We start from the raw sequence: 25,139 nt of genomic DNA, 5'->3' as shown, positions 1-25,139 counted from the left end.
AAGTTTAGTTTAGGACAATTTTTTTTGTCTTTAAAATTCTCAATTTTATGTTTTAAACTTAATTTTATTGTGTTCCAATTTAGTGTCTAATAGTATGTGAATTCAACTATAAACTTAAATTATGAGTTCTTTTTTTATTTTTAAATTAGTTATATTATTGTGGATTCAATTTTTTTCAAAAAGTATATCAATACATGAGGAAAAAGAACATTAAAATGGACCTCCAGTTATAAAAAAAAATTCCCATGGAAATTGGTAAGATACTAGGAACCCTTGTTTAATTATTTTTCCTTTGTTTTATTTATTCAGGTTTATACGGGTGAAGTTTTTAACTGAAGGTTGTTCAAACAAACACTGGCGGAGTACAAGGATTGCTCCAAATATATCGGAAGAAGTACGCGTTTCTGTTACATCAATCAACTCTCCTACCATTCTATCTAACAATTATTCGGACCTAAGCCAAATCAGGAGATGATTTGAAGAACAATCGCCGACGATAGTAATAATAATAATGGATAAAAAGGAAAAGGCAAAGGAAAGAAAGGAGCAAAGACGCCAAGAGATCTCTCTTCTCCGTACTATTCCCTATTCTGATCATCAAAGGTCTGATTTTTCCAATTTCTACAGTTTTTATTTTACATTCTCTCTTTACATTTTGGGCTAGATCCATCATCCAATCAAAAGGGCAACATTCATAATTTGCCACACACATGAATGTATTGATCATTTTGCATTTTATTAGGAGAGCTTAATTTACTCTGTTGCCTAGGCCGACCCTTCAATAATCAAAGATTCAAAATAGAGTTTCCAATTAAATACGGTAATAAAGAGGAGGAAAACCATGCATCTTTGTCTTAGCTTCTCGAGCAGAGACAAATCTACGATTTAGAGTTAGTGAATTCAGAATGTGTTTGATTTTATTATATTAATACATTTTAAAACTTGTTTTGCATATGTATGCATAGTTTGAATCAGAAACAATGGTTTCAATTGAATCCATAGAACGCGCCCTAGATTTCTCCACGATGGTTAAATTTGGTGGCGACTTCTTTTTATCAGTATAACATATCAGAATATTCTCCCTTAGGTTCTTTAATTTGAGCATAACGCTAATTACATGCTACATGGTTTTCAGATGGTGGTCATCTGACACTATTGCTGTAGTGACGGGTGCAAATAGAGGAATTGGATTTGAGATTGCTCATCAACTTGCATCACATGGCGTAACTGTAGTTCTTACGTCGCGAGAGACTGCCGTTGGGGAAGAAGCAGTGAAAGTATTGCAAGAAGGAGGTCTAAATGTTGCATTTCATCAATTGGATATTGTGGATCTTGAATCAGTCCAAGTTTTTTGTGATTGGATTAAAGAAACATATGGTGGCCTAGACATACTGGTATTAATTAATCTACTCTGATTGCCACTTTGTCTTTTATTATTATTGAGAAATATGTCCAGCTAATGAGATATGGCACTTGTAGATCAACAATGCAGGAGTCAATTTCAATTATGGCAAAGAAAATTCTGTGGAATTTGCTGAAACTGTTATCCAGACCAACTATTTTGGCACCAAAAATATGATTAATGCTCTGATCCCGTTAATGAGGCCTTCTCCAGCTGGTGCCCGAATTGTTAGTGTGACCTCACGATTGGGAAGACTTAATAGCAAACGAAATGTAAGTTATCAGAGCTTTGTTTATTTCATTCTTGTTCTTGGAATAAGCGTCTGTAATAGTTAAGGAGTATAGGAGACTTGCGGGTTTACTCTTGGCAGAAGCGGATCATCCGTAGCAACCGCGACTCAAATTACCGGTCCTCAGAAATCCTCACATGGTGGATTGATCCCCTATTTTCACACCCTCTTGTTTGATACAGAAAACTACTAACCCTAGCCCCGTTTGTTGTATGTATTTGTCGGTCTCCAAACACCCATAACGGTTTATATAGACTGCACTTAGGGTTGGGGTTAGACAGCCTAATAGACCGGCTAATTAGCTAGCTAGCACCCCTTATGCGTGTACTAGGCCCCAAAAAACAATTTTTTCCAACAATATCTGAGAATGATCTATTTTTGCTTGATGTTACCAGGGAATTTCAAATGTCAGTGTGAGACAACAACTGGAAGACGTGGACATGCTTTCCGAGGAAGTGATCGATAATACTATGAACAAATTTTTGGAACAAGTAAAAGATGGGACTTGGGAATCAGAGGGATGGCCACATGTGTTCACAGATTACTCATTGTCAAAGCTAGCAGTTAATGCTTACACCAGATTAATGGCAAGGATACTCGAGGAAAGGCCAGAGGGTCATAAGATATATATCAATTGCTATTGTCCGGGTTGGGTGAAAACTGCTCTGACTGGTTGGGCTGGGCATGTTTCTCCTGAAGAAGCTGCTGATACTGCAGTCTGGCTTGCTTTGCTCCCTGATCAGTTTGTGAGTGGTAAGTTTTTCGCAGAGAGGCGTGAGATTAACTTTTAAACTGTCAGTGTATACTGATTCCAGAATTAGCGAGGAGTTTCTTTTGCTTTTATGAACAAGAATGTGAAAGAGTTCAGATTCAAGAGAGAAGATTGCTTCACAGAAATTTATGTTATTAATCTGCATTTGCTAACTAAAATGCACACAATTGATTGCCTAGAGATGAAGGGGTGACCTGCTTTTTGTATTTTTGGGTTTTTTTGCCCGAGGTATCTTGCAACGCTGGTAACTCAGTAACAAGTAACAGCCGCAGATATTGATGAAGAGCAATTTGTTTGTACTTATAGTTGTTTTTAACAGGTTGCAGGGAAGCTTGCTTTTGACCTCTGTAATGGATTTAATAAATAGTACTATGCATTATGTTCTTGTCACGTTTCAGTTTTATAGCCTATAGATATGTACTGTTTTGGATACAAGTATACTACACATAAAAAGGAATTCTACGAGGGCAAAAAGGAGAAAAGAGAGCAAGTCGAGTATGTATTCAATATTGATCAGCCGTAGTCCGATGGAATCTACTTCTCCTCCTGATCATTTTCCCACATCCCCATTTTGAAGAATTAACTTAAATAACCGCTCATTCAAGCACTTAAATTTAAAATAGCCGGCGTATGCATAATATGTGTATAATATACTGGCTAGAAAAAGTTAACAATGAATTCGACCGGGTTATTTTGTGTAAAGATCCCAATTGAATTGGTCCCAGCCAACTTCCCATACCTGCATGGTACGAACTTCGAAGCACTTGAATTAGGATATGTCATTGTTTGGTACAATTTGTTCCCGAATGGAGGTGGAGCAACAAAGTTCAACTTACCAAAAATTAGATACAACCTTTAGGGTCGTTTGGTATATATGGTGTATAAGATAATTAATCATGGTGTAAGAATTGTATTAAGTTAATACATTGTTTGATTGTGATTTCAAATATAGAATAACTAATTCATAATTGGTGTATTATCTTGTTCTATCACTAACATTGAGTAACTAATCAATGTATAATAAGCTATACATGGATAAAACACCAAAAGGACAAAACTATCTTCTTCTTCTTTTTTTGACAAGAAGCCTGTGAAAACCAAATATCCTGAGGTATAATTGTAAATATATTATTTTTAGTTTAAAAAGTAAGTAAATAATTTTTTATGATACTTTGTATGCGTAGTTTTAATGCAATGAACCAAACACCCAACACAAAATAATTTATGTACTATTTATCCACGTATTATTAATCTTTGCATTAGTAATCTCTGCATTGCTAATCTTTGCATTACTAATCTATATATAATTTGTCTTCAAACCAAATGATCCATAGAGTATCCATATACTCCGAATTTTTTATTTTTGTAGTGTAAAACGGGCCAGAATTGATTATTACAAATATTAAATTAAGTTGAAGGATGAAAATCCAGTTTACTTGCTATTGTTAATTTATCTAAATACGTCACACCTTAAATTTTAATGTCTATACTTTTCTTTTTATTTACATAAGTACTGAGTAATAAGTGAAAAGAAAGATCTCATTATATTCATGATAATTTTAGTTAAAAAATTTTGAGTTATAACATTTTACCATTTGACTTTCTTAGAGGCTAATTGTAATATTTACTTAGTGAATCAAAAAGGCATCTCAGTTTAGTTATATTTTTTGTTTTGTTTTAGACACATAATATATGAAATTTACTTATTTGATTTATTTGAATTTTCGTTGCATAAGATATCATTAAAGAGATATAACATCCTACACATAAAACTTTTTAACTTTCAAGGCTTAAACATGAAATTTTTAGTTAAAATTCATGAGTGCAATGCGCTATATTCTGTTTTCCTTTTTCTTTTTAAATTTTGGCTCTAAATTTTTGGAATAAAGGCGCAAGAAACATGAGTATGAAAACGAAAGCGTGAACATGACACCAGGCTCATACGGCATACCCACCCCTACCCCGGGGGGGGGGGGGGTTGAACGTGCGGAATCATGTTCCCATCAATATAAATTGACTATTCCATAAAGTCCTTCCGAATTTTTTCTCACACACACGCACTGAATTAGACATCACCGGTAGCTACCGCTTCAGCTCCGCCGACTCCCCCACCGCCCCCTAACAATTTATTCAGACGCCCATTGGACCCTCCTAACTGGAAATAAGAAATTAGGTAATTGGGTTCTTTGTCCATGTCTGTCCGAAACCGGCCATTGACGTTTTCTTTAAGCATTGTTTAAACAGTAGTACAGTACCCGATAAATTAATCAGTTTCTTCAACTTTGGTAAACTTTGACTCTTCCCTTCCTTTTTTGACCCGTTAACAACAAAACCCGCGTCTTAAACCGGGTTTATTCCTCGGATCCTTCACAATTATTCTCTTTTTTTTTTTTGGAATTAATTCGCCTCTACAGAATTACTACACAAAAGCACTGTTGCGTTTGTTCTGTTAGATCTGAAATTATTTTTAAATTTCCATGCGGTGAGAAACCCAGCAATGGCAACTAAGGACCGGCCTGGCTGCTGCAACCCGGTGAAGAAGCCCGGCCCGGTCTCAATGGACCATGTTTTATCAGCACTAAGGGAGACTAAAGAGGAGAGGGACATTAGAATCAGAAGCCTATTCAGTTTTTTCGATTCGGACAATGCGGGTTACTTGGATTACACGAAAATCGAGAAAGGATTATTTGCTATGCAAATTCCAGCTGATTATAAGTTTGCTAAAGAATTGTTGACGGTGTGTGATAAAGATAAGGATGGGAGGGTGGATTATCAGGAGTTCAAAAAGTACATGGATGATAAGGAGCTGGAGCTGTATAGGATTTTTCAGGCTATTGATGTGGAGCATAATGGCTGCATCTTGCCTGAGGAGCTTTGGGATGCCCTTGTTAAAGCTGGTACTTATCATTTCCCTCTTTAATTTCGTTCTCTGAGATTAATCGTAAATGTTAATATTGCTCTCTTGTTTACTGGTGTAATTACTTATACTGGTTTGTGCAAGGAAACTATGTCTATACCACTGGGGTGACTTTTAACAATTTGCAATATTGACTGATGCTATTATTTATCTTTATCTTGCATTTAGTTTTTTTTTTTTTTTTTGCTTCATTAAGTTCTTATTGTCTTTTTGTATGTGTTTATTCTTTAATTCTTATATTTAGACATGGTTAAACAGCGTAAAGATCTGTACTGATCCTTTCATATTGTTGAAGAGAAAACAAATGTATAGGATGATTCATGTGTTGCCTGCATGTGTTTTTAATCTCTACATCAGAAGTACGAGGCTTTGTACTGTTTTAGAACATCAAGTAGGTTGACACTTTGTACTATTTTAGAACTTCAAGTAGGTAATTTTTGTCTGATCCATAGCAGTGAGAGTAGACGAGGTGCTTTTTTGAAGAGTTGTATTGCTTGGAGTTCTGAAGGTTTCCTTCCCTATCATAGTGCTAAACTCTGATTTCAGTCCTATATTTTCTGTTCAAGTTAGATACAAATGGTGTCCTAGTTCAGTTATTAATAGAACCATCTGAATTCTGAACTAATGGTAGAATTTGGTACTCCTATAACTCTTTCTGAGTTTAAAAGAGAAAAGGAGTCAAAAGGAGGACCATCCTTTCCCTTTATTGCATTCCTACATCTGCTTTTCCTAGTTCCCTTCCCAGTCTTTTGAGTTGGCATTGAAGCCTCAATGGCTAATGTAATCAAGGAGGGAAAGACAGGAAGCAAAAGGTAGCATGGAATGATGGAGAATTGGAGGAAACGTGGTGATGAATTGTAAGGGATTGCTGGTGTTTGGGACGTGCCGGAGGGGGCAAATTTTGTCGACCGGTTATTTTTCTTCCGTGCTCTGGTGAAGGAATTGAGTTTAGATGAGGTTTAAGTCTCTAGGTATTTAAATTTGCTGTAGTATTGAAACTGAGGCCAGCAAAATTAGGTTTAGGCTTAGTTCCAGCGTTGAGCTGGATACTTTAGCCTTATATATGTAGGGTAGAACTAAGTATTATTTGTGGGATACCTTGCTTGCTGTTTCTGAATGTCCGGGCTAATTTTGGAGAATGAGACTGATCTTGTACAAGAAGCAGGTTAAGGTGCTTATCAGTGAAGCTTCTCAAACAGCCAGTTCCAAGAAAAATGAAGCTTCTCAAACAGTCTTCTATTCATGGCATTCTCTGCACTCTACCGATTTCTAGCAGATTCAGAATTTTCTTTATTATGATCAGTTTTTTTTTTTTTTTGTGTGTGTGTGTGTGTGTTTCTTTTTTTCCAGATAAGGAATCAGTTGTGTCTTCTTAAGATGCTCTGTCTAGTAATTGATGTTTGCCTTCTCTTAGTGATAGAAAATATCTGTACTCCTTGTTACAGTGCTAGTTGGCCTTGTGAAATTTTCTGACTCATAGTATAGAGGTTTTTACTTAATTGTGAAGTTTCACCTATTATGTAAATGCTCTACACCCGTACTCTTTGTCTGCCTTTTCACTTTTGCTACATGGTTTGTCGGGTAAATATCTCCTTTAGTTTCATCTACATTAAATAAGATGCCTAAATGGGTCTGGGTTGATTAATTGGATTATACTTTCTGAATGTACTGAACAAAAATTCCATCTTTATTCGTGAATTATGTTGCTATTACAAATATTCATCTCTTCTGGATATATGTTTCTGGGTCATAATTGTTCCCAAGCCTCATTTCATTTCATTAGTTGTCTTCCTCTTATAAGCTAGGGCAGTTTCCTTTTTGCAGGGATAGAAATAGATGATGATGAACTTGCACGTTTTGTGGAACATGTCGATAAGGATAATAATGGGATTATCACTTTTGAAGAATGGAGAAATTTTCTTCTACTTTATCCACATGAGGCCACGATGGAGAATATATACCGATACTGGGAGAGGGTATGTCTTGTAGATATTGGTGAGCAGGCTGTAATTCCAGAAGGCATCAGTAAGCATGTTCATGCAGCTAAGTATTTGATTGCTGGGGGAGTTGCAGGAGCTGCTTCTCGTACCGCTACAGCTCCCCTTGATCGGCTTAAGGTGGTTTTACAAGTTCAGACTACCCGTGCTTCTATTGGTCCTGCTGTCAAAAACATATGGAAGGAGGGTGGTTTATTGAGTTTTTTTAGGGGCAATGGATTAAATGTGATGAAGGTTGCACCTGAAAGTGCAATCAAGTTTTACACTTACGAAATGTTGAAAAATGTAATTGCTCGTACGAAGGGGGAGGAACAGGGTGACATTGGAGCTTCTGGGCGTCTTGTGGCGGGGGGCTTGGCTGGTGCAGTAGCACAGACTGCTATCTATCCCATGGATCTCGTTAAGACTCGGTTACAAACTCATTCATGTGAAGGTGGAAAGGTTCCCAACCTGGGAAAACTATCAAAAGATATATGGGTTAAGGAGGGATCTCGGGCCTTTTATAGAGGACTGATACCATCTCTTCTTGGAATTATACCTTATGCAGGCATTGATTTGGCTGCCTATGAGACATTGAAGGATTTGTCCAAGATATATATTCTTCATGATAGCGGTATAGCTTCTAACTGTTCAACTGCTACTCACTTTTGTCCGACAAAATGAAATGCAAATTTTTCTAACAATTGTGTTTGATATACAGAACCTGGCCCTCTTGTGCAACTGGGTTGTGGGACAATTTCCGGAGCGCTTGGAGCAACTTGTGTTTATCCTTTACAGGTCGTTCGGACGAGGTAACTCTCTATGTCTAACTGATGCTGCTACCATAAATATTTGCATTTGAATGTACTTCATGTGTTATCATGCAATTTGCCTTTCTTTTCACACACAAACTTCAATTTTTGCTAGAATGCAAGCTCAACCTACAAATGCTGATGCTGCTTACAAAGGAATGTCTGATGTGTTCCGGAGAACACTTCAGCATGAAGGTCTCAGAGGCTTCTACAAAGGACTTTTTCCAAATCTTCTAAAAGTAGTTCCAGCAGCAAGCATTACTTATCTCGTTTATGAATCCATGAAAAAGAGTCTAGAACTCGATTAGGTGATATATTCTTGATTGACTGCTCCACATTTGGGGGTAAAAACAGCTGATGCGGAGGATGATGATGAAAATGAATTAAGATTTTAGGCTCATTGGTGCTTTGATCGTCAAAATAATGCACTTGACTTTAACTTAACAAAAATAAAAATAAAAATAACATACACATGATTGATGCGCCATTGCATGTTGAAGAAATTTTAACGGGAGTTTTTTTCTTCTCCTGACAGAGAAGTCTTCTTTTGGTGATTTCTGTCTGAGTTCTATAGGCACGTCCTCTGTAAACTAATGCTAATTTTTACATACACAATGTAATACTGTAAGGTGTAGATCTTACCATTTTTGCTATATGGATAATTTGCGTGGATGATCTAACTCATTTTGCTCCATTTTCCTTGGTGCAGACGAGACCGTTGTATTACCAAAATAACCAGGTGCTTACTGTGTAACCAGAATTCATGGTTCGACATTAGATTTCTTATACTCGTAAAGTGGGATGGTAAGTAATCTGTTATTGTGCTCAAATACTTGAGTTAATCAAACAGCACTGAAAATTGAAATCCCGGCATACTCAATCTGCCTCTGTATTAAGTAAAACTAACCAAAGTATACGCAAAAGAAGAAAGAACGTTCACGTGGATGTATGTATGTAGAAGTAAGTATAAAGTTAAACGAAATCAAAGGTAAATATGAGAGTTGAATAACAAAAAATTATTGTTGCACTAGTATAATATGAGAGTTGAAAAACAAAATTTATTATGATAGTATAATATGAGAGTTGGAAAAAAATATTTATTGTCATAGTATAATATATTTTTCTAAGGTTGCGAGAAGGGTACGATGTCATTCTTTTAATTTTTTTTGCCCTTTCTCTATCCGACAGGGAAGCAAGAAGTATTTTTTTTCTTTCTAATCTACTCGTTAGCAAATAATGTTAGATTATTTCCTTAATTTGGCGTCAGAAGCTCAAAAGTTTTAAACTTTCAGTTTTTTCTATATTTAATATTTACACGCTAAACAAAACCCCAAAAATAAATTATTTAATTTTGGGCCGTAAAATTTTCAATACTGCTGTCAGTATTTCTTGGTTAGCCGAGGTCTGGGAGAAAAATCACTATAAATAATGTTTTTTTATTAAGCGAGTGAGAGGGTGCCGTTTTCTGCTGAGATCTGAGGTAACTCGCCGTTTCTCTCGAATCATCTACGTGTGTATTTCAACATTACTAGTTTTTATATACGTGCCTCGCACGTATAATAAAAGGCGCACCTAATAGTTAATAATATGAATATACTTGTCACCAAAAAAGTGTTAATATGAAACTCATGATATTAAAGATTTACTTGTAGCTAATTCATTTTCTTTATCACTATTAGTTTTTTAGTTACTTATATGAAAAAATGGGCAAAAAACATATAAAATGGGCAAGAAAGATTTTCGTGCATATAAGAAGACTTGAGAGATTGAACCATAAGAACTTGCTTCGTATCGTATCTTTTACGATATAAGGAAGAAATTTTTTTTTGGTTTTTGAATATGTTAAACATGGACTTACAATTTATCTAGAATTGTTATTATTCATACTCTCATATAATTAATTGACCACTACATTATTTTTGCTCTTTCTTCTTTCTTTTTTCCCTTCCAACTGTGAAATTAAGATATGAGATGGTAATAGTAGATATGAATTTATAACTTTAAAATTATAACGCATTAAATGCTAAAAAACTTGAAGGTTGAACTTATAAAATTTAAATCTTAGATTCGCCTTTGTATAGCATGCTATCAAATTAATTCGTCAATATATATGTCAGACGGTTCGAACACAACGGTCATTAAGACAATCTAGGTGGTTCGAAGTGATTTTAAGCATCCAAAATATATCCTTCTTTTGTTGTCGATTTTTCCGATAGTACAAACATGGGTTATGGTGTAGATATTACCAAGATCAGTCATATAATTTTTAGTGTTTGTTTACATGACTTATTCATCCATGAAAATATATAGTACACGAGAGTAAATAATGTTTCCTTTAGATTAAAAAATCAATATTTAAATCTTTAATGTTTTTCTTAAACCTTTTTCCTGGGGATTATTAATGTTCTCCCAAAGAACCACTTTGCTAATTAATGGAACTTTTAAGAAATAAATAAATTTAGTCGAAATAGCAATAACCAAATAAAATAGGTACACACAATAGAGCTTAAAGGAGTACTCCTACATTTCAACACATCCATAGAAAAAAAATAACCAATCGGTTGTTACAACATCAGTGTAGCAATTGAAAACACCAAGTGTCTTGAATTCCGATTAAGTTTGTTAAGATGAATGCACGGAGGTCTGATAATACCAAGCTACAAGTTATACAAATTAGTTAACACAAGTCATTCCTTTTCAAATTGAGAGTACTCCTTTACCGAATAGTTTTCTTATCATTCAATCGGTTTCTTTTTGACTTCAAATCCTAGATATTAGAGTACTAAATATTAGGTAAAGTTTTGGGTGTTACAATTTTATCCATCATGGAGTTATTTATTTGCACAAATAATTCAATTTCATAAAGGGAAAAAAAGTCGATTAATATTTCAATGATATTTTTATCGTTCAATATTTAGCGTTTTAACACTCGTGCTTTTATAATAATATAGATAGATATAAATATATAGCGCTAATATAGAAACGCACCCACATCTACCTATATATGAGGTATGGAGTGGGAAAGAAGCAAAGTTATTTTTCACATGCATGCCACGGGCTAATTAACTTGTTTCGTTTTTTTTTTTGAATTTTTTTCGCCTCGTTAAAACTATGTCGTATATATATGATTGAAGGAAAGCAAATATCTTTCGGTTTATGGAGCTTAAACAGATTTTAGGTGCCATCATTCTGGTATATTCATTCATATTCAAGTTAATTAGCGTACTTTGCTAGTTGGAATGGCCTTTGTGATACTAATTATACTTATCGGGGAAGATGAATAATGTAGGATTCCTAACGTATAATATTATGTCCTAAAACTAATAGGATTATAAGGCCAATATTTAGAATTCCGGTTATGTCTTTTTATTATGAGTTATTATGCTTAATGTTATAAGGTAATTTTTGTAAACCGACATTGTATTCATGCTATTATAATAATATAAATATAGATAGATAGATATAGATAGTGTTACTCATGCGCTCTTGATTTATACAAATACTGTATTTTCTTGCGTAGATGTTACTGATATTTCAATAACCTGCTTATCTCTCATTATGTATTATTCACAATTCCGGATCTAGGATTTTAATCCTAGGTTTAGGACTTAGGTTCCAACCACTGAAACCATCACCTTGTCTTTCCCTGGAGCTAAAATACCAATAGACAGGAATTTGTTCTAATAGCTTTTGATCTTTTTTCACCTGATGTTTTGTTTCTTGGAAGCCATATGATCCTATGCCTTTTATCCCTATTATTTTAGGTGTTGATAAGTTTTTCTTAGGTGTGTCACTAGTGTTTAGGTCTAAGACTATTGGTTTCCTTTAACAAACTACTATTCATTATATTCTGCATTTTTATCAAATGGTGTTGGCCTATGAATTGCATATACACATATTGTTATTTGGAACGACATTATTTACACGCACATATAGGGAAGGTTTCTGTGAAGCTGTGTCGAAAAACACCTCTTATCAGAGGCTGTCTCTGCCAATGTGTTTGATAATATGTGTTATTGGTCATACTTGTTAAATTTCTAATATCTTTGGTTAACTGTCAGCAACTCGTTACACCTGATATCTTACAAAAACTCCTGCACAAAATGGTGAGTGACCGTTTGAGTAATTGAACCTCATCCTCTTATTACCCATTGCCCTTTGACTTTGAACCATATATCATTTGTTCTCCTCAGGTTCTTCCGAATGATATTGATTAAGCTTGGGACAAAAACACATAACTAAAGTCTCTACTCCAAGTACCTACTTGTTCTGTGGTAATGTATAACCACTGATATTCTACACATATTGTTTGATCCGTTGTCACGTCCTTTGTTTTTTGCCTTCTCTTCTTTTAACTCTAATCAACTGTTGCAGGTTGTGAAATGTCAATGCTTCTTCAATACGCAAGTAACAAGAACTTGGTCTATATTCTTGTTTGTATAGGTATTCTTTTGATAATTAACTATTAGTTACTGATTTAATAAGGTACTAGCTACTAATAACTTCTTTACAAATCTTACAGGGCTACGGATTTTGGTCGTGCACAATCGCTTGTTCTATGCTCCAGCTGCCAACAAGAGACATGTACACCATCACCTATGAGATCGAAGCTTACAGAAGGGCTGCTGCTCCTTTAGGGTTAAAAAAGAATGCTAAGATGATCGTTTGCCTGATATTTAGCTATAGTTAGTTGAACTACCAAGGTGACATATATATAAGTACTTAAAGGATGTGTTAGTCAACAGATAAGTTTTCCGTTTACTCAGCTTCTTTTTGTGAAAACATTCGTACTATGAATAATTTGGCTGTCGTATTAGTCTACTGCAATTTGAAGCGATTAATCTTCTTAGCTTTCGATTTTATTCTTGTGAAAAGAATAGTCCATATATGGGCGTCAACTTCTTTGGTCATTCATATATATAATGCTGGGGGATAGGGCTTTCCGTTGACTCTCAATACAACAACAAATCCGGGGTCTGGGGAGTGATAATGGGTACGCAAACCTTACCCCTACCCGGAGGAGCAGACTCTGAATAGCGTTGTGATTGCACTAAGCAAATCCAAGCGTGATGTTTTCTATGGATGTTAACTGGTACAGAGAAAAATAGAGTAATTATTTGTTATAGCTAGTTAAGTTGCATTTATAGTGTAAAATTTCTTTCATATTGTCACTACATATAGATTAAATCCTTGATATGCATGCTAGAAAAGTTGGGAGAAAAGGGAAGATAAACACCATTATACTTAGTGGACTAGAAAGGTAAGAACAAGACTGTATTTCTTAAAAAGAAGGCATTGCCTCCAACACCATTAATAGCAAAGCAACAAACTCAACAAGGACATTGGTTGAACAGTAGTTTAATCAAAAGCTAAAAGACTAATAATAGCAAAGCAACAAACTCAAAAGCCAGGCTGATCCATGATATGATGGAGAAGTAATATGAAAATACAAGAAGAAAAAGGTAAAAATCTGGAAGAAAGGCGTTGCCTTCCCTTTGCCGCTATGACTTGCCTGTTAACCCTTGGTATCCGATTCACATCAGATGCACCAAAGGGTGTGACCTAGTGTTCACATAAAAGTTGTAGAGATCGCCATTTCCATCCTCGAGTACTCCATCAAAATCCTTCTTTTTCTTCTTTCTCCACATCTTCTTATGCTTCATAGCCTTATAGTGCAACTAATTATAGGAGCTGAGTTTCTGTTTTCTCTTGTCTCTACATGTCCTATTATATAGGAGTAACAATCTTGAAAGCCAAGAATTTGTCCACCATATTATCTGTAGACTATAGCCAAGGGCTAGAAACATAAAGAAATGGTAAATTTTTATGGTCCCCCTCCTAGCTATATTCTTTTTGTATTAGGCCATCCTGCTTATCCACCACACCACTAAGAATATTTATATTCTTTCTTTCAAAAGATTTAAATTAATACAACAACAACGAAGGATGAAATGGAGACTCATTTCCGGTATTTCGTGCGATAAGAAGGTCCCACCGAAACTTAAAGGTAAGTTCTACAAAGTGTTGGTCAGACCGACTATGTTGTATGTGAGTGAGTATTGGCCAGTCAAAATCGCTCATGTCTAGAAGATGAAGGTAACAAAGATGATGATGTTGAGATGGATGTACGGGAATATCAGGTTAGATAGGATTAGGAATGAGGTTATTTGCGATAAGGTAGGTGTGGCCCCTATTGAGGACAAAATGCGGGAAACGAGTCTTAGGTGGTTTGGACATGTGAGGAGGAGCACAACGCCCCGATAAGGAGGTGTGAGAGGTTATTGGAGGGCCTACCGAGAGTTAGAGGTAGGCCGAATAAGAAGTGGGGATAGGTGATTAGGCAAGACATGGCGCAATTTCAGCTGGCTGAGGACATGACCCTTTGATAGGAACGTGAAAAGGTCGAGGATTAGGGTAGTATGGTAGGCGGTCTAGATTGTTCATACCGATAGTATTGGTACGCACTCTTGCATTCTGTTGGTAGTAGTTTTTTATGACTAACCGTTGTTTTCTTTCATTGTTGGTCATCTTACTATCTTGTTTGTTTTTATTATGCTTTTATATGGCTTTTTGGTGGTCCCTTCTTGTCTATATTTTTATTAAATTGGTGCTTATACTTTCATGAGTCGAGAGTTTATTGGAAACAATATCTCTATTCTTATAAGGTAGGGGTAAGATCTGCGTACACACTACCCTCTTCAAACCTCACAATGTGGATAATACTAGGTATGTTGTTATTGTTATTGTACAACAACGATTATGTCACAATTCCAAATAAGTTGAAGTCAACTATTCAACTTTTTGGTGTTATGTCGCTCTATTTAAGTTCATCTCAATCCGATAATAGATTTAGATTAATAAAGGCGAGGAAATCTATGCACTCTCCATGTGGAGAAAAGCAAAAAAAGAAAAGGATAAACAAATTGATTCCGGGGGAATAGAGAAGAGGTAAAGTTAACTGACAAGTGGAATGCGTTTCATCAAAAGATGCAACTCAGATGGATAAGTAAGTGGAAAGTGTTGGGTTAAAACTTAAAAAGCATTTAACGAAGGCCATTAAACATTAAAAAAAATAAGTAAAGGATGCTAAAAGAAGAAACAGAGGACCCTCCAACCTACTAAAAGTGGAATATGATGCAGATTGGCTTTCTCTTAATAGAGTACAATTACTTTGCATCGTTCGTTTTTAATACTCATTAAAAAATTTCAAATGGTTCTAAGGAATCTTGTGGAAGCTGAAAGCCACTAATCCATTAAGTGGGGAGGAGGCATTATCCCAGCAAAAAAGGATCTAAATGTGGAAAGTGTACAATATTTGTCATTTTCCATTATATTCCTTTTGAAAGTGGAATTCTTGGACCACTGGTAGCATTTAGTTGAACTAGTAATTTTTTATTAAGATATTATAGTACACATTAAAAAATTTATTAAATATGTACAAATATTAAATTTCGAACTCAACAACTCAAATAGTCCTTGAGTTTAGTGGCATTTCGTACCATAAATTTCAAATATTTGCTTCCTCTTGTTTGAATTAAGTTCACGTAACTATTTTGATTACTGCCTTTGGACAAATACTTCAAATTACCATCGACAATGACATTGTGGTTATTATTCTAGTTGCTTTGTTTTCAGAGGCAAGAAAATGATACTTGACTACGACTAAATAATTGGTAATGGTCAAGATCTACAAATCCGCGAAACAACTATGAGAACATGACAACATGTTACCTTTTCAAATGAATTACTACAAGTTTCAATTATTATGCACTTAAAGCAAAAGAACAAACCGAATAATATGACTCCTTTCTATCTTTGATTTTTCTTCCATAATCGCTAGCAGTACAGTCTCCGTTAAAAATTAAGACATTATCGATATTGACCTTAAATGTCGGAGGTGTGCTAATATTGACAAGGTAATAAGCTACTGAATCATCATATGACAAGTTGCTGCATTAGCAAGTAATAAGCACCTGCGTCAGATATAGTTGATACTTTCGTTATCGGTAGCCAAAATAATACTGTATCCGTAGATCTCGAGCAAATTCTATCTTTGCTCTATTATCCAACTATTATGTGCTCGTTTTCTCTCTTTTAACCAAATCTTCTTTGCCAAGTATGTCGGAATAGTAAAGGAAAAATTGTAAAACAAATATTATAAATAGAAACTTTTACACTTAAAAGAAAGCCTCGGTGGACGTGCCGGAGTGGTTATCGGGCATGACTAGAAATCATGTGGGCTCTGCCCGCGCAGGTTCGAATCCTGCCGTCCACGTTTTTTTCTTTTTTATTCTTTTCCTTCCCAATTACCATTCTTTGTGCCAGCATTCCCATTCCACAAAGAACTGCCACTTTGCTAGTTATGGTTTTGGTTTCCACAATGAACAACAACAACTCCTATGGTTCAAATAAGGTACAAACAATCATCGTTGTTGATATTTACACTAAAGCAACAATGCAAGACCATTTCACAAATTCAACAAGTCCATGCTCAAGCCATTACCAATGGCCACCTCTCTTCTTTTCACTCTACTCTTATCCTCACTCAAATCCTTCATTCTTTCACTTCCCTTCTCTCTTCTCTTCCTTTACAACCCAACACACATCACTATGCCACTCGTTATTTCACCTCCATTTTCAGCCGCATTGAAAACCCATCAACTTTCTGTTACAATACTATCATTCGAGCCCACACCCTTCTCTTTTCCCCAAATACCTCTTTTTTATATTTCCTCAAAATGCACCGAAATTCGGTCCCACCAGATTCCCATACTTTCCCTTTTGTTCTCAAAGCTTGTGCTTTACTGAATTCTCTGTCCCTAGGCAAGACCCTTCATTCTCAAGCCTTGAAATTTGGGTTTTTAGCTGACGTTTTCGTGTGTAATAATCTTGTTCGTGTGTATACCGTCAGTGGTAATACTAGTGACGCCCATAAGGTGTTTGATGAAAGTTGTTGTAGAGATGTTGTTACTTATAATTTAATCATTGATGGGTATGTTAAAGCGGGTGAGATGGACAAAGCGAGGGTAGTGTTCGACGAAATGCCTGAAAGAGATGCAGTTTCTTGGGGCACCCTTTTGGCTGGATATGCAAAATTGAACCAGTGTAAAGAGGCTATTGAGCTGTTCGATCAAATGGTTTCGCTAAATGTAAAATTTGATAACGTTGCGTTGGTTTCTGTTCTCTCAGCTTGTGCACAACTGGGGGAACTAGAAAAGGGAAAGACCATACATGATTATATTAAAAAGAAGGGGATTCACATAGATTCATATTTGTGTACTGGATTGGTAGATCTATATGCCAAATGCGGCTGCATTGAGATTGCTAGGGAGATATTTGAGACAAGTTGGGAGAAGAAAATGTTTACATGGAATGCTATGCTAGTTGGATTAGCCATGCATGGTCATGGCCAGTTATTGTTTGATTACTTCTCAAGAATGGTGGAAGGTGGTGTTAGGCCTGATGGGGTAACGTTTTTGGCACTGTTGGTAGGATGTAATCATGCAGGTCTTGTTCAGGAAGCTAGAAGGTTCTTTGGAGAAATGGAAGAGGTTTATGGTGTTCGTCGAGAACTAAAACATTATGGGTGTATGGCGGATTTGCTGGCACGTGCAGGGTTGATTAAAGAAGCTATGGAGATGATAGAGGCAATGCCAATGGCTGGTGATGTGTTTGTGTGGGGTGGTTTGCTTGGTGGGTGTAGGATACATGGGCACGTTGAGCTTGCTGTTAAAGCTGCTGAAAATGTGATGGAGGTGAAACCGGAAGATGGTGGGGTTTATTCAATCTTGGCAAATGTGTTTGCAGATGCTGGCCGTTGGGATGACTTGGTCAATGTAAGGAGAAGAAGAGATTGTGCACAGATCAAGAAGAGTGCTGGTTGTAGTTTGATTCAGTTGAATGGGATGATACATGAATTTATTTCATGGGATGACTTGCATCCTCAAAGCAACGAGATATATTCTGTCTTAAATTGTCTGCAACTCAATTTGAAGCATTCTATAGCCAGTAGATTTTGATGAACTAACAATACATTCTTTTCACTGATACTACTATACTACTGTCATTTGACTAGTAAAATAGTTCTTAAAGTAACATCTCAACTGTGTTTTTTTTTCCTTGACTACACAAACTTCGTCTGTTATAAACAATTCTTACATAGCATTTCTCTTCCAAGAGCTACTGAAGGCAATACCGCTGGGTTATGCTTTATTGCATAATTGTATGAATAATTTGTATTCATCCTTCCCCCTCAGCCTAACGCATAGTGACACAAATTCTCTTCGAGCAAATGAGCAGCCATTACCAAGCCATCATACTAGTTTACTCCCACCTGCCAAAGAAACAATGAACTGCAATTGCCATTAGCATAAAACCTTTAGTAATAATGAAAAAACAGATAATTGGATCCAGTTTACTACTTCTCTTCAAAGTAACTTTTATGTTCTTTTAGTTAGTCAATACTTCACACAAAAGCTCATAATCAGCAAAATTGCAAAATATAATATGCAAACTGATTGTGGCCATTTCAGGAAGTAAAATCTAATTACCCGCGACATCGTTCAAGAGATATTTCAGCTTAAAAGAAGATTAAACACGTCTCTCAATGTGATTATGCCTTTTACATGCCGGGTATTGGGATCAATGACCACAATGCGCCTTGTGACTGAAACAAAAAGAGAGGGCACTCAAATTACAAGATAATGAGGTCACAAAGAGAAGAAAAAGAAAAAAAAGAGGTACAAACTTGGATCTGAAAGGAGCTCCATTATCTTATACAATGAATCAAAACGTGTGCATGTCCTACAACGATCACAAGATGCTTCATCTAAGACCTCCAGGACCTGTGCTCAAAAATTAGTGCATTATATGCAGAAAAAGTAGAAAAAACCTTAGGTAACAACAGGATTACAACTTCAACAAATTACACGCTACGGGGATTTATGCACACAGTGATAGAATGCCCTCATGCCCTAAAAGGTTCATCAACAATGCCAGACTGTTTACCAAAAAGATTTCTCAGTACTTTTACCCATAATATCTCGAGTTAATCAAGATGAAAGCGTTCCAAGAAGAGAGCAAAAACTAAATGGTAACTAATAAGTTTAAGCAGCTTCATATGACCATACAAGTATGACGCTCCATTTAAGCCTTCACAGAGTAATTTTGTATGCCAAAAACTAACTAGTCGAGAAAAATGTTTTAAAAGACAAATTCACCAACTTTTGTAGCCCATAGAGTTCTTTTGCATACTAGCACCTTGCTTATATTAGCAAGCATGATAATCTTGAGGAGACGAGGGACGGTGGTTTGAAATGCACTTACTTGAGCCATTATCATCTGGTCAAGCCGAAAGCGAGCATACACATTGCTTCTCGCCAAAGAGGTAACATCACTATGTAAAGACAGCAAAATCTCAAGTTTGTAAGGCTTAAAATAACAAAGCAACTTCAATGATGCTGAAAATGAAAAATTTCAAGCATTTACCATCAGAAGCGCATGAATTACCTCCGAGAGTACACATTTATAAGGGCTCCATTATCATCAAGGATAGGTATTGAACTTATCTGACCTGTCAGAGCAAGAGAAAGACGTGCTTAGTACACGTCTTAGTTAAACAATTTTGTTCTACTCATATAATATTGTGAACCTTCTATTAGTAATTTAAGAGCAGAACTAAGGGGATCTCTGCTGTATAATGTTAACAAATCACGGCTGCTTGCCCTTCCACCAACTTCTCTTGCCCATGTACCTAATGGAAGATTACCCACTGGTTGCTGCAGAAGAGGCAGATACTCAAGAGAGTGCCTAAAATGCCTGCATATGTCTAAGATTTTCCAAGGAAGAGAAATAAAACCAAACATAAGCCTTTGCGAAAAACATTATGAGGAAAAAAACTGCAGAATTGGAAAGCAAATTATAGAGAAAACGCACGCTTTGATATTCCTGCAAGGCATGCAGTATGCAACAACTGCACACATGACTCGTCTTCTGGTGAATGTAAAAGTGGAACTGCAGAGATCTTATTGTGTAATAATAATAGGGCCACATCTTTCAGTGAGTCATCAGGTCCAGCCTGTGATTGAAGAGAAAATAGGAGGAATGAATAGAAAGAATAAGATTCTAGATAAAAGCTACTCTGAGAGAAAAGAAAGAAAAATTTCTCATGGTTAGATAACCTGCAAATACGTAATCGCCCCCCCCCCCCCCCCCCCCCCACAAACCCCAACCCCAAGCCAAAAAAAGAAAACCCGTACCTCCAGGGAGAGACATGTCAAACAAAAGCAAAAACCATGTTATTCCATATAACAATTAGAAGAGCCAAGAATAGTTTGTGAATACTCCACTAAGCATAAAATTACATACTTGCAGTAACACCCTTCTGTTTGGAGGTATCATAGGCCCTGACACTTCTGCATGCAGTTGGAATTTTTCGTATTTCCAAGCTGAAACAGTGTGCCTTTCAAGCTCATCGTTGCTCAGCATTGAATGACTTCCATGGAGCTGCAAAAAGTAGTTTACCTTGGGCATGATATATAGGAATGAAGCATAGATGAAACATGACGACAATGCACTAGTTATATACAAATCTAATAGTAGTAATAAAATTTATCATTAATGATCAATAGACAGCCTCGAAGGCATCCAATAGGAGAATTCAACCGCATAAAAATATACATAGTAGATGGAATTCAGAAGAAAGGCACTATCTTCTTGTGATTAAACCTTACTATATCAATTCTCCCCATAAAATACAATGCAAGGAACATTCATCTGCAGGTTTATGATCCTCAATTGAACATAGAAAAGTCACTTATTTCAAATTTAAATGAAAAATCGCTCAAACGACATAGGATTCACTCTTCACTATTTGCTGCATTAGAAAGACCAAATGCTTTGACATAAGGTGGACGGGGGTATTCCTCCATGGACAAGCAACTTATTAGCCATATAGAAATGGAGTTTCTGAGTTATTACTAAAAACATGGATTTTGATTATTAAGATAATGAGAAACCAAGCCAGAAAATCTTCCTCAAGAAAATATTATTCTCCAGCTCATTTTCAGCACTTAAATTCAAAGCTAAAAAAGGTTCAAAACTCAGTGGACAATGGACCCGTCCCTCTACCCTTCTCCACTTAAAGACCAGGCTTTTGTCTACCGCAACATTCAAACTGGTGACATGTGCCTAACTCACACATCTTGTGCTCCACTCTAACTATTATATCAAAGCCCTAGGGCCTCAAAAATATTTGGAAAAATAAAAAATTTAAAACCAGTTGCCAGTTGTGCTTAACAACTACTAAATAGTACCTTCAACAATATCAAAATGAAATCAGAAGCAGTAAGCATTCCCGATATCTTTGCATTCCGCTCATCCCAAAGAGGCATCACAGCAAGTCCCTAAACATATGCTCAACTAGTGAACTTCAAAATATATTCCAAGCATAAAACAAAAATCAACATGTAAATTGAATGGAGAAAAATAGTGTACAACAAAACATTAAAGACATAGTAAGATTGCATGAACTATTACCGGACACTAGAATTTTTCAACCATCACAGTTGCATTGATGCCCAACCTATATCCAGGGAAGAGCCATACTTTTGGCAGGATTCACCTGCACTGAATAATGTTTTTCCTATCCTATGTTTTCTTCAATGAAACCAACCCAAGAAATAGATTTTCTAAAGCACTGCAGATTAAAGGAAAGACACTCTCTTCCCCATCACAGAGAAAGTTGACAAATTAATATTACACGGCTATATTCCACAACCTAAAATATAGGAACATCTGAAACATAAATGGATAAGGTGCCATACTATAGATCTTCCTACCCTGTACACGAAGAAGGTCTCCACAAGTCACTTTTTGGAATAGGCCATATAAGCAAGAATCCAAAGGGTAAAACAAAGTGGTTTCATGTAATAGAAACAACTATGCTTCTTTCGCAAACTAGTCGGGTCGTCTATATTAATTCTCAATATCCATTATGTTCTGTTTGGACCCATTCCCAATACTCAATAATTTATCATTTAAGGAAAACTAGTGTTCACTAGCTGAAGAGGTTCTCTGTATTTTCTATTACATACAAATCTCTAAAAACTAAAAGGACTCGTGGAAAACACCAAACAATAGTGTAAATGTGGAAACACGACAAAGTCTTAACCCCAACTAGTCTATATAGAGTATATGGATCTTCTTATTTCCATAATGTTATGTTCTTCACCAAGTCCACATAGATTCTGGAAAATTGAATGACTTTGAGACAATATCCCTCCATGTAATTCTAGGTCAATTTTATATGTCCCAACAGTCAGGTTTGGTCCTTCAGGCAGCAACTCCCGCTGGTATACAATCCACAAAGGAAATTGGGCTACGAGGTGAGTAACTATATCCGACTATTATTTGCCGATCCATGCAATTCAATAACAAATAACAAAGCAAAATGATAGATTCATCTCAGATGGCAAACCATTCCGAAATCAAGAATAAACTAGTCTTAATAAAGTGCAGACATTTTGGTTGTAGATTTATTAATCAAGTCCATAATTGAAATGTATAATTTGGATATTTACTCGAGTTAACTCATATGCAAATCTCCAAGACAAATTACAACTTCCAGAATTTGCTTGAGCACTTATTAGCTACAACCTTGAGCTTGAGGACAAAGGTGTCTGTGACACCCAAGAGGAACCAAGAAGATGGTCAATAGTGTGCATAGAAAACCGAACCTGTTCATACATGATATGAAAAGCCTGTTTAACAGCCACTTCAGAATCTAATGCAAAGACCTATGAAGAATCACCAGATAGGTAGTCAGTAAATTTAAATAGAGATATTATTAAGTAATGGCACAATACAAGGGGAAAGCATAGATAAAGACTTCCAAACCTTTCCTGAATTTGGAATCAGCCCATCTGCTCGGGAAGATGACAACAACATGAATAGACGACGGCGGGAAACATCTATTTCATTGGCTGACAACTGCATGACTGGTTCAAGCTGTAGTCCACGTGAAGATGAAGCCTGGTTGGTATGACAAAGAAATTATACGGAATTAAAATGTTAAGGAAAGTGGTTGGATGAAATCATTATGAGTCGTTGTCAGAATGAGGGACGGAAAAGGAAACTGAGGTATGGTCTTTAACCATATCAAGTAAGAAATTCTTTTCTGGTCAGCACTGACCTCAAGATGCATGCTTCTAGCAAAACCCGAGACCAACTTCGACTGAGTATCCTCTCTTAGTAAGGCAGAAGGTGTGGAATCTGATTCCTTAACAAATATTAAGTTATTGATTGCACCATATTCATCCTGAACACAAAGCTGTTCCTGGTCGACTTGCCAGGTTCCATCAATCAAGAATTTGTACTGCATAGTTCATTTGGAGCCAGTAAATTCAACTCCATACAAAATGTGCACTTTCCTTTATTTTAAGCAGGTGTTACTGTGCATGTGTAACATATCAGTAACAGCTATAATATGTAAAACTTTACGATACTCCATATCTTGTGAAGAGGTAACATTTGCTAATGGTTAACTTGTTAAGAAAGCAAGGATGTTCCTGAAAATCAAATTATTTACCAGAATAGCCATATTAGACACAAAATAGGATCAGTTTACACAACAGCCAAAGCATCAAAAGCGAAAAATACCGTAATCCTAGGGAACTAGACACGAAAAATCATTATCAAGAGAAAAACATGTGCCTGTACAGTAATACTAAATCTGGGAAATATATTTACATGCCTAAGTATTTGCAGATACTTAGACGCTAATAAGCATATCGATGCATCTTCTTAGAGGCAGTTAAAGTGCAGAAACACAAAAAGTGTACAGGGACTTAGACGGTAAGATGGATCACAGTGAGCAATAGCATATCTCCCGGAGTATTCCCTCAATCTCAATTTAGTTAACTAACTTTGAGTTATAATCCCTCCAATTCATTTGACCAACCCAGGTTATCTATTTCTTTACTTTATCAAAACTTCTAGCTCTGTGAACTTGGTAAGACCCTTGCAGATATTCTGTATGAAAAAGATGAAACTATTTTTCGCATACAGCACCTAAGACAAAATTGACATCGAGCAGCCTTTTCTTTTGATTTTAGGTCTACTTGGTACAAATTCATTAGCTCGTTACACAATCATCACATAGAATTTAGGGAATACCTGATGATAACCTGGTGGAAGATCAATGATCCTCTGAAAAACGGCGGCCGAACCCTCCACCAAATTCATCAGTAGCTGATCAGTCCAGCTGCACCACCCGAAATCACAGGCACTTAGGCCATATAAAAAGCATGTAACATGCACTTTGTTGAATCATAAAATAAGGGGTTTAAAAAAAAAAAGAGTAGTTGTAAATGAGAAATTAAAAGTACCCATTGAAGGAACCATAGAGGAAAACTTGACTACCACCATATCGCCATGTAAAAGTTATTAGTACCATTTCCTCTTCAGACCCAAAACTTCCCTTTTGTAATTTCGTATATATACATGGTTTTACGGAAAGACACAATCAGCAAATCAGACAGAAAAAATCAGTGGAAATTCCAGAGAAAAGAGGGGAAATGGGGAAGCAAAGAGCATCGGTATACCCGAATGACAAGAAGCCAGCGAAGAGCGGAAATTATATTTAAAGAAAAATGACTAGAGTAAGCAAAGAGTGGAAAATGAAAATGTAACAATGGATACGACATGGAAATACTACTATGATGTTTGTGTATTTAATATTTGAAATAGTTGCAGAGGCTTTCTATTGGTTTCTATTTCTTTTCCTTTTTCAACGTTTTTTACGTTTTGTCATTTAGGTTGTTTGGCTTTATATAGCAAGAATGACATTTGCATTTAGTTTCTCTTTCATATTTCCTATGTGTTTGTCTTTTGAGGTGTATGGTCTCCAGAAATAAGTCATAATTAATTTTAAAATTAAATTTGATATAAATTTATCTTACGTTTGATTAGGAT

At 36.0% G+C, this 25,139-nt stretch overlaps 4 protein-coding genes and 1 non-coding gene across 13 annotated transcripts; 4 read left to right on the top strand and 1 right to left on the bottom strand.

The window, feature by feature from the left end:
* The first annotated feature begins 334 nt into the window (after positions 1-334).
* On the top strand, positions 335-2,853 carry LOC104099524 (uncharacterized). The gene is made up of 4 exons (XM_009606534.3): positions 335-603; positions 1,136-1,394; positions 1,480-1,674; positions 2,087-2,853. The coding sequence occupies exons 1-4, from the start codon at positions 512-514 to the stop codon at positions 2,480-2,482; spliced, it is 942 nt and encodes a 313-aa protein (XP_009604829.1). The 5' UTR covers positions 335-511; the 3' UTR covers positions 2,483-2,853.
* A 1,570-nt stretch (positions 2,854-4,423) lies between these two features.
* On the top strand, positions 4,424-12,959 carry LOC104099525 (calcium-dependent mitochondrial ATP-magnesium/phosphate carrier protein 2-like). 3 transcript variants are annotated; one of them, XR_004507852.2, is made up of 8 exons: positions 4,424-5,360; positions 7,205-7,990; positions 8,078-8,168; positions 8,878-8,907; positions 12,230-12,274; positions 12,362-12,442; positions 12,543-12,611; positions 12,691-12,959. XR_004507852.2 is itself a non-coding variant. In XM_033656951.2 (6 exons), exons 1-5 carry the CDS (start codon positions 4,961-4,963, stop codon positions 12,244-12,246), a joined length of 1,389 nt encoding a protein of 462 aa, XP_033512842.1. In that variant the 5' UTR covers positions 4,424-4,960; the 3' UTR covers positions 12,247-12,274; positions 12,362-12,417. The 3 variants fall into 3 exon arrangements, 2 of the variants coding, with proteins under 2 accessions (XP_033512842.1, XP_033512841.1); XM_033656951.2 differs by lacking the exons at positions 12,543-12,611; positions 12,691-12,959 and having other exon boundaries at positions 8,878-8,972; positions 12,362-12,417; XM_033656950.2 differs by lacking the exons at positions 8,878-8,907; positions 12,230-12,274; positions 12,362-12,442; positions 12,543-12,611; positions 12,691-12,959 and adding an exon at positions 8,284-8,862 and having other exon boundaries at positions 4,427-5,360.
* A 3,402-nt stretch (positions 12,960-16,361) lies between these two features.
* Positions 16,362-16,443, top strand: TRNAS-AGA (transfer RNA serine (anticodon AGA)). The gene has a single exon. It is a non-coding gene; the product is annotated as a tRNA-Ser (tRNA).
* A 53-nt stretch (positions 16,444-16,496) lies between these two features.
* LOC104099528 (pentatricopeptide repeat-containing protein At5g61800) lies at positions 16,497-18,220 on the top strand. The gene has a single exon (XM_009606542.4). The coding sequence runs from the start codon at positions 16,568-16,570 to the stop codon at positions 18,185-18,187; it is 1,620 nt and encodes a 539-aa protein (XP_009604837.1). The 5' UTR covers positions 16,497-16,567; the 3' UTR covers positions 18,188-18,220.
* On the bottom strand, positions 18,130-24,911 carry LOC104099526 (sucrose nonfermenting 4-like protein). Of its 7 annotated transcripts, none has more exons than XM_070197676.1 (14): positions 24,554-24,911; positions 24,342-24,429; positions 23,359-23,541; positions 23,064-23,198; positions 22,904-22,963; positions 21,482-21,571; positions 20,535-20,672; positions 20,103-20,244; positions 19,921-19,995; positions 19,677-19,740; positions 19,494-19,563; positions 18,916-19,012; positions 18,719-18,834; positions 18,130-18,501 (listed from the first exon to the last, which is right to left on the bottom strand). In XM_070197676.1, exons 1-13 carry the CDS (start codon positions 24,619-24,621, stop codon positions 18,743-18,745), a joined length of 1,302 nt encoding a protein of 433 aa, XP_070053777.1. In that variant the 5' UTR covers positions 24,622-24,911; the 3' UTR covers positions 18,130-18,501; positions 18,719-18,742. The 7 variants fall into 7 exon arrangements, 6 of the variants coding, with proteins under 6 accessions (XP_070053777.1, XP_070053775.1, XP_070053776.1 ...); XM_070197674.1 differs by having other exon boundaries at positions 19,819-19,995; positions 23,359-23,502; XM_070197675.1 differs by having other exon boundaries at positions 19,819-19,995; positions 23,359-23,445.
* Positions 24,912-25,139: the final 228 nt, after the last annotated feature.

This window comes from Nicotiana tomentosiformis, chromosome 3, assembly GCF_000390325.3.
Source record: "Nicotiana tomentosiformis chromosome 3, ASM39032v3, whole genome shotgun sequence".
In the NCBI taxonomy this organism is placed as follows: domain Eukaryota; kingdom Viridiplantae; phylum Streptophyta; class Magnoliopsida; order Solanales; family Solanaceae; genus Nicotiana; species Nicotiana tomentosiformis.
This window is presented reverse-complemented; position numbering and strand designations above follow the sequence as displayed.

Coding starts and splice junctions, on each gene's coding strand:
- LOC104099524 (XM_009606534.3), top strand. CDS start 512: ATGGATAAAAAGGAAAAGGCAAAGGAAAGAAAGGAGCAAAGACGCCAA. Junction 604..1,135: donor CCCTATTCTGATCATCAAAG/GTCTGATTTTTC, acceptor CATGGTTTTCAG/ATGGTGGTCATCTGACACTA. Junction 1,675..2,086: donor GACTTAATAGCAAACGAAAT/GTAAGTTATCAG, acceptor TGATGTTACCAG/GGAATTTCAAATGTCAGTGT.
- LOC104099525 (XM_033656950.2), top strand. CDS start 4,961: ATGGCAACTAAGGACCGGCCTGGCTGCTGCAACCCGGTGAAGAAGCCC. Junction 7,991..8,077: donor ATATATTCTTCATGATAGCG/GTATAGCTTCTA, acceptor TTTGATATACAG/AACCTGGCCCTCTTGTGCAA. Junction 8,169..8,283: donor TTACAGGTCGTTCGGACGAG/GTAACTCTCTAT, acceptor AATTTTTGCTAG/AATGCAAGCTCAACCTACAA.
- LOC104099528 (XM_009606542.4), top strand. CDS start 16,568: ATGGTTCAAATAAGGTACAAACAATCATCGTTGTTGATATTTACACTA.
- LOC104099526 (XM_070197672.1), bottom strand. CDS start 24,621: ATGGTACTAATAACTTTTACATGGCGATATGGTGGTAGTCAAGTTTTC. Junction 21,572..22,903: donor TTCATATCATGTATGAACAG/GTTCGGTTTTCT, acceptor GCATATGTTTAG/GGACTTGCTGTGATGCCTCT. Junction 19,013..19,493: donor ACCAGATGATAATGGCTCAA/GTAAGTGCATTT, acceptor TTTTGAGCACAG/GTCCTGGAGGTCTTAGATGA.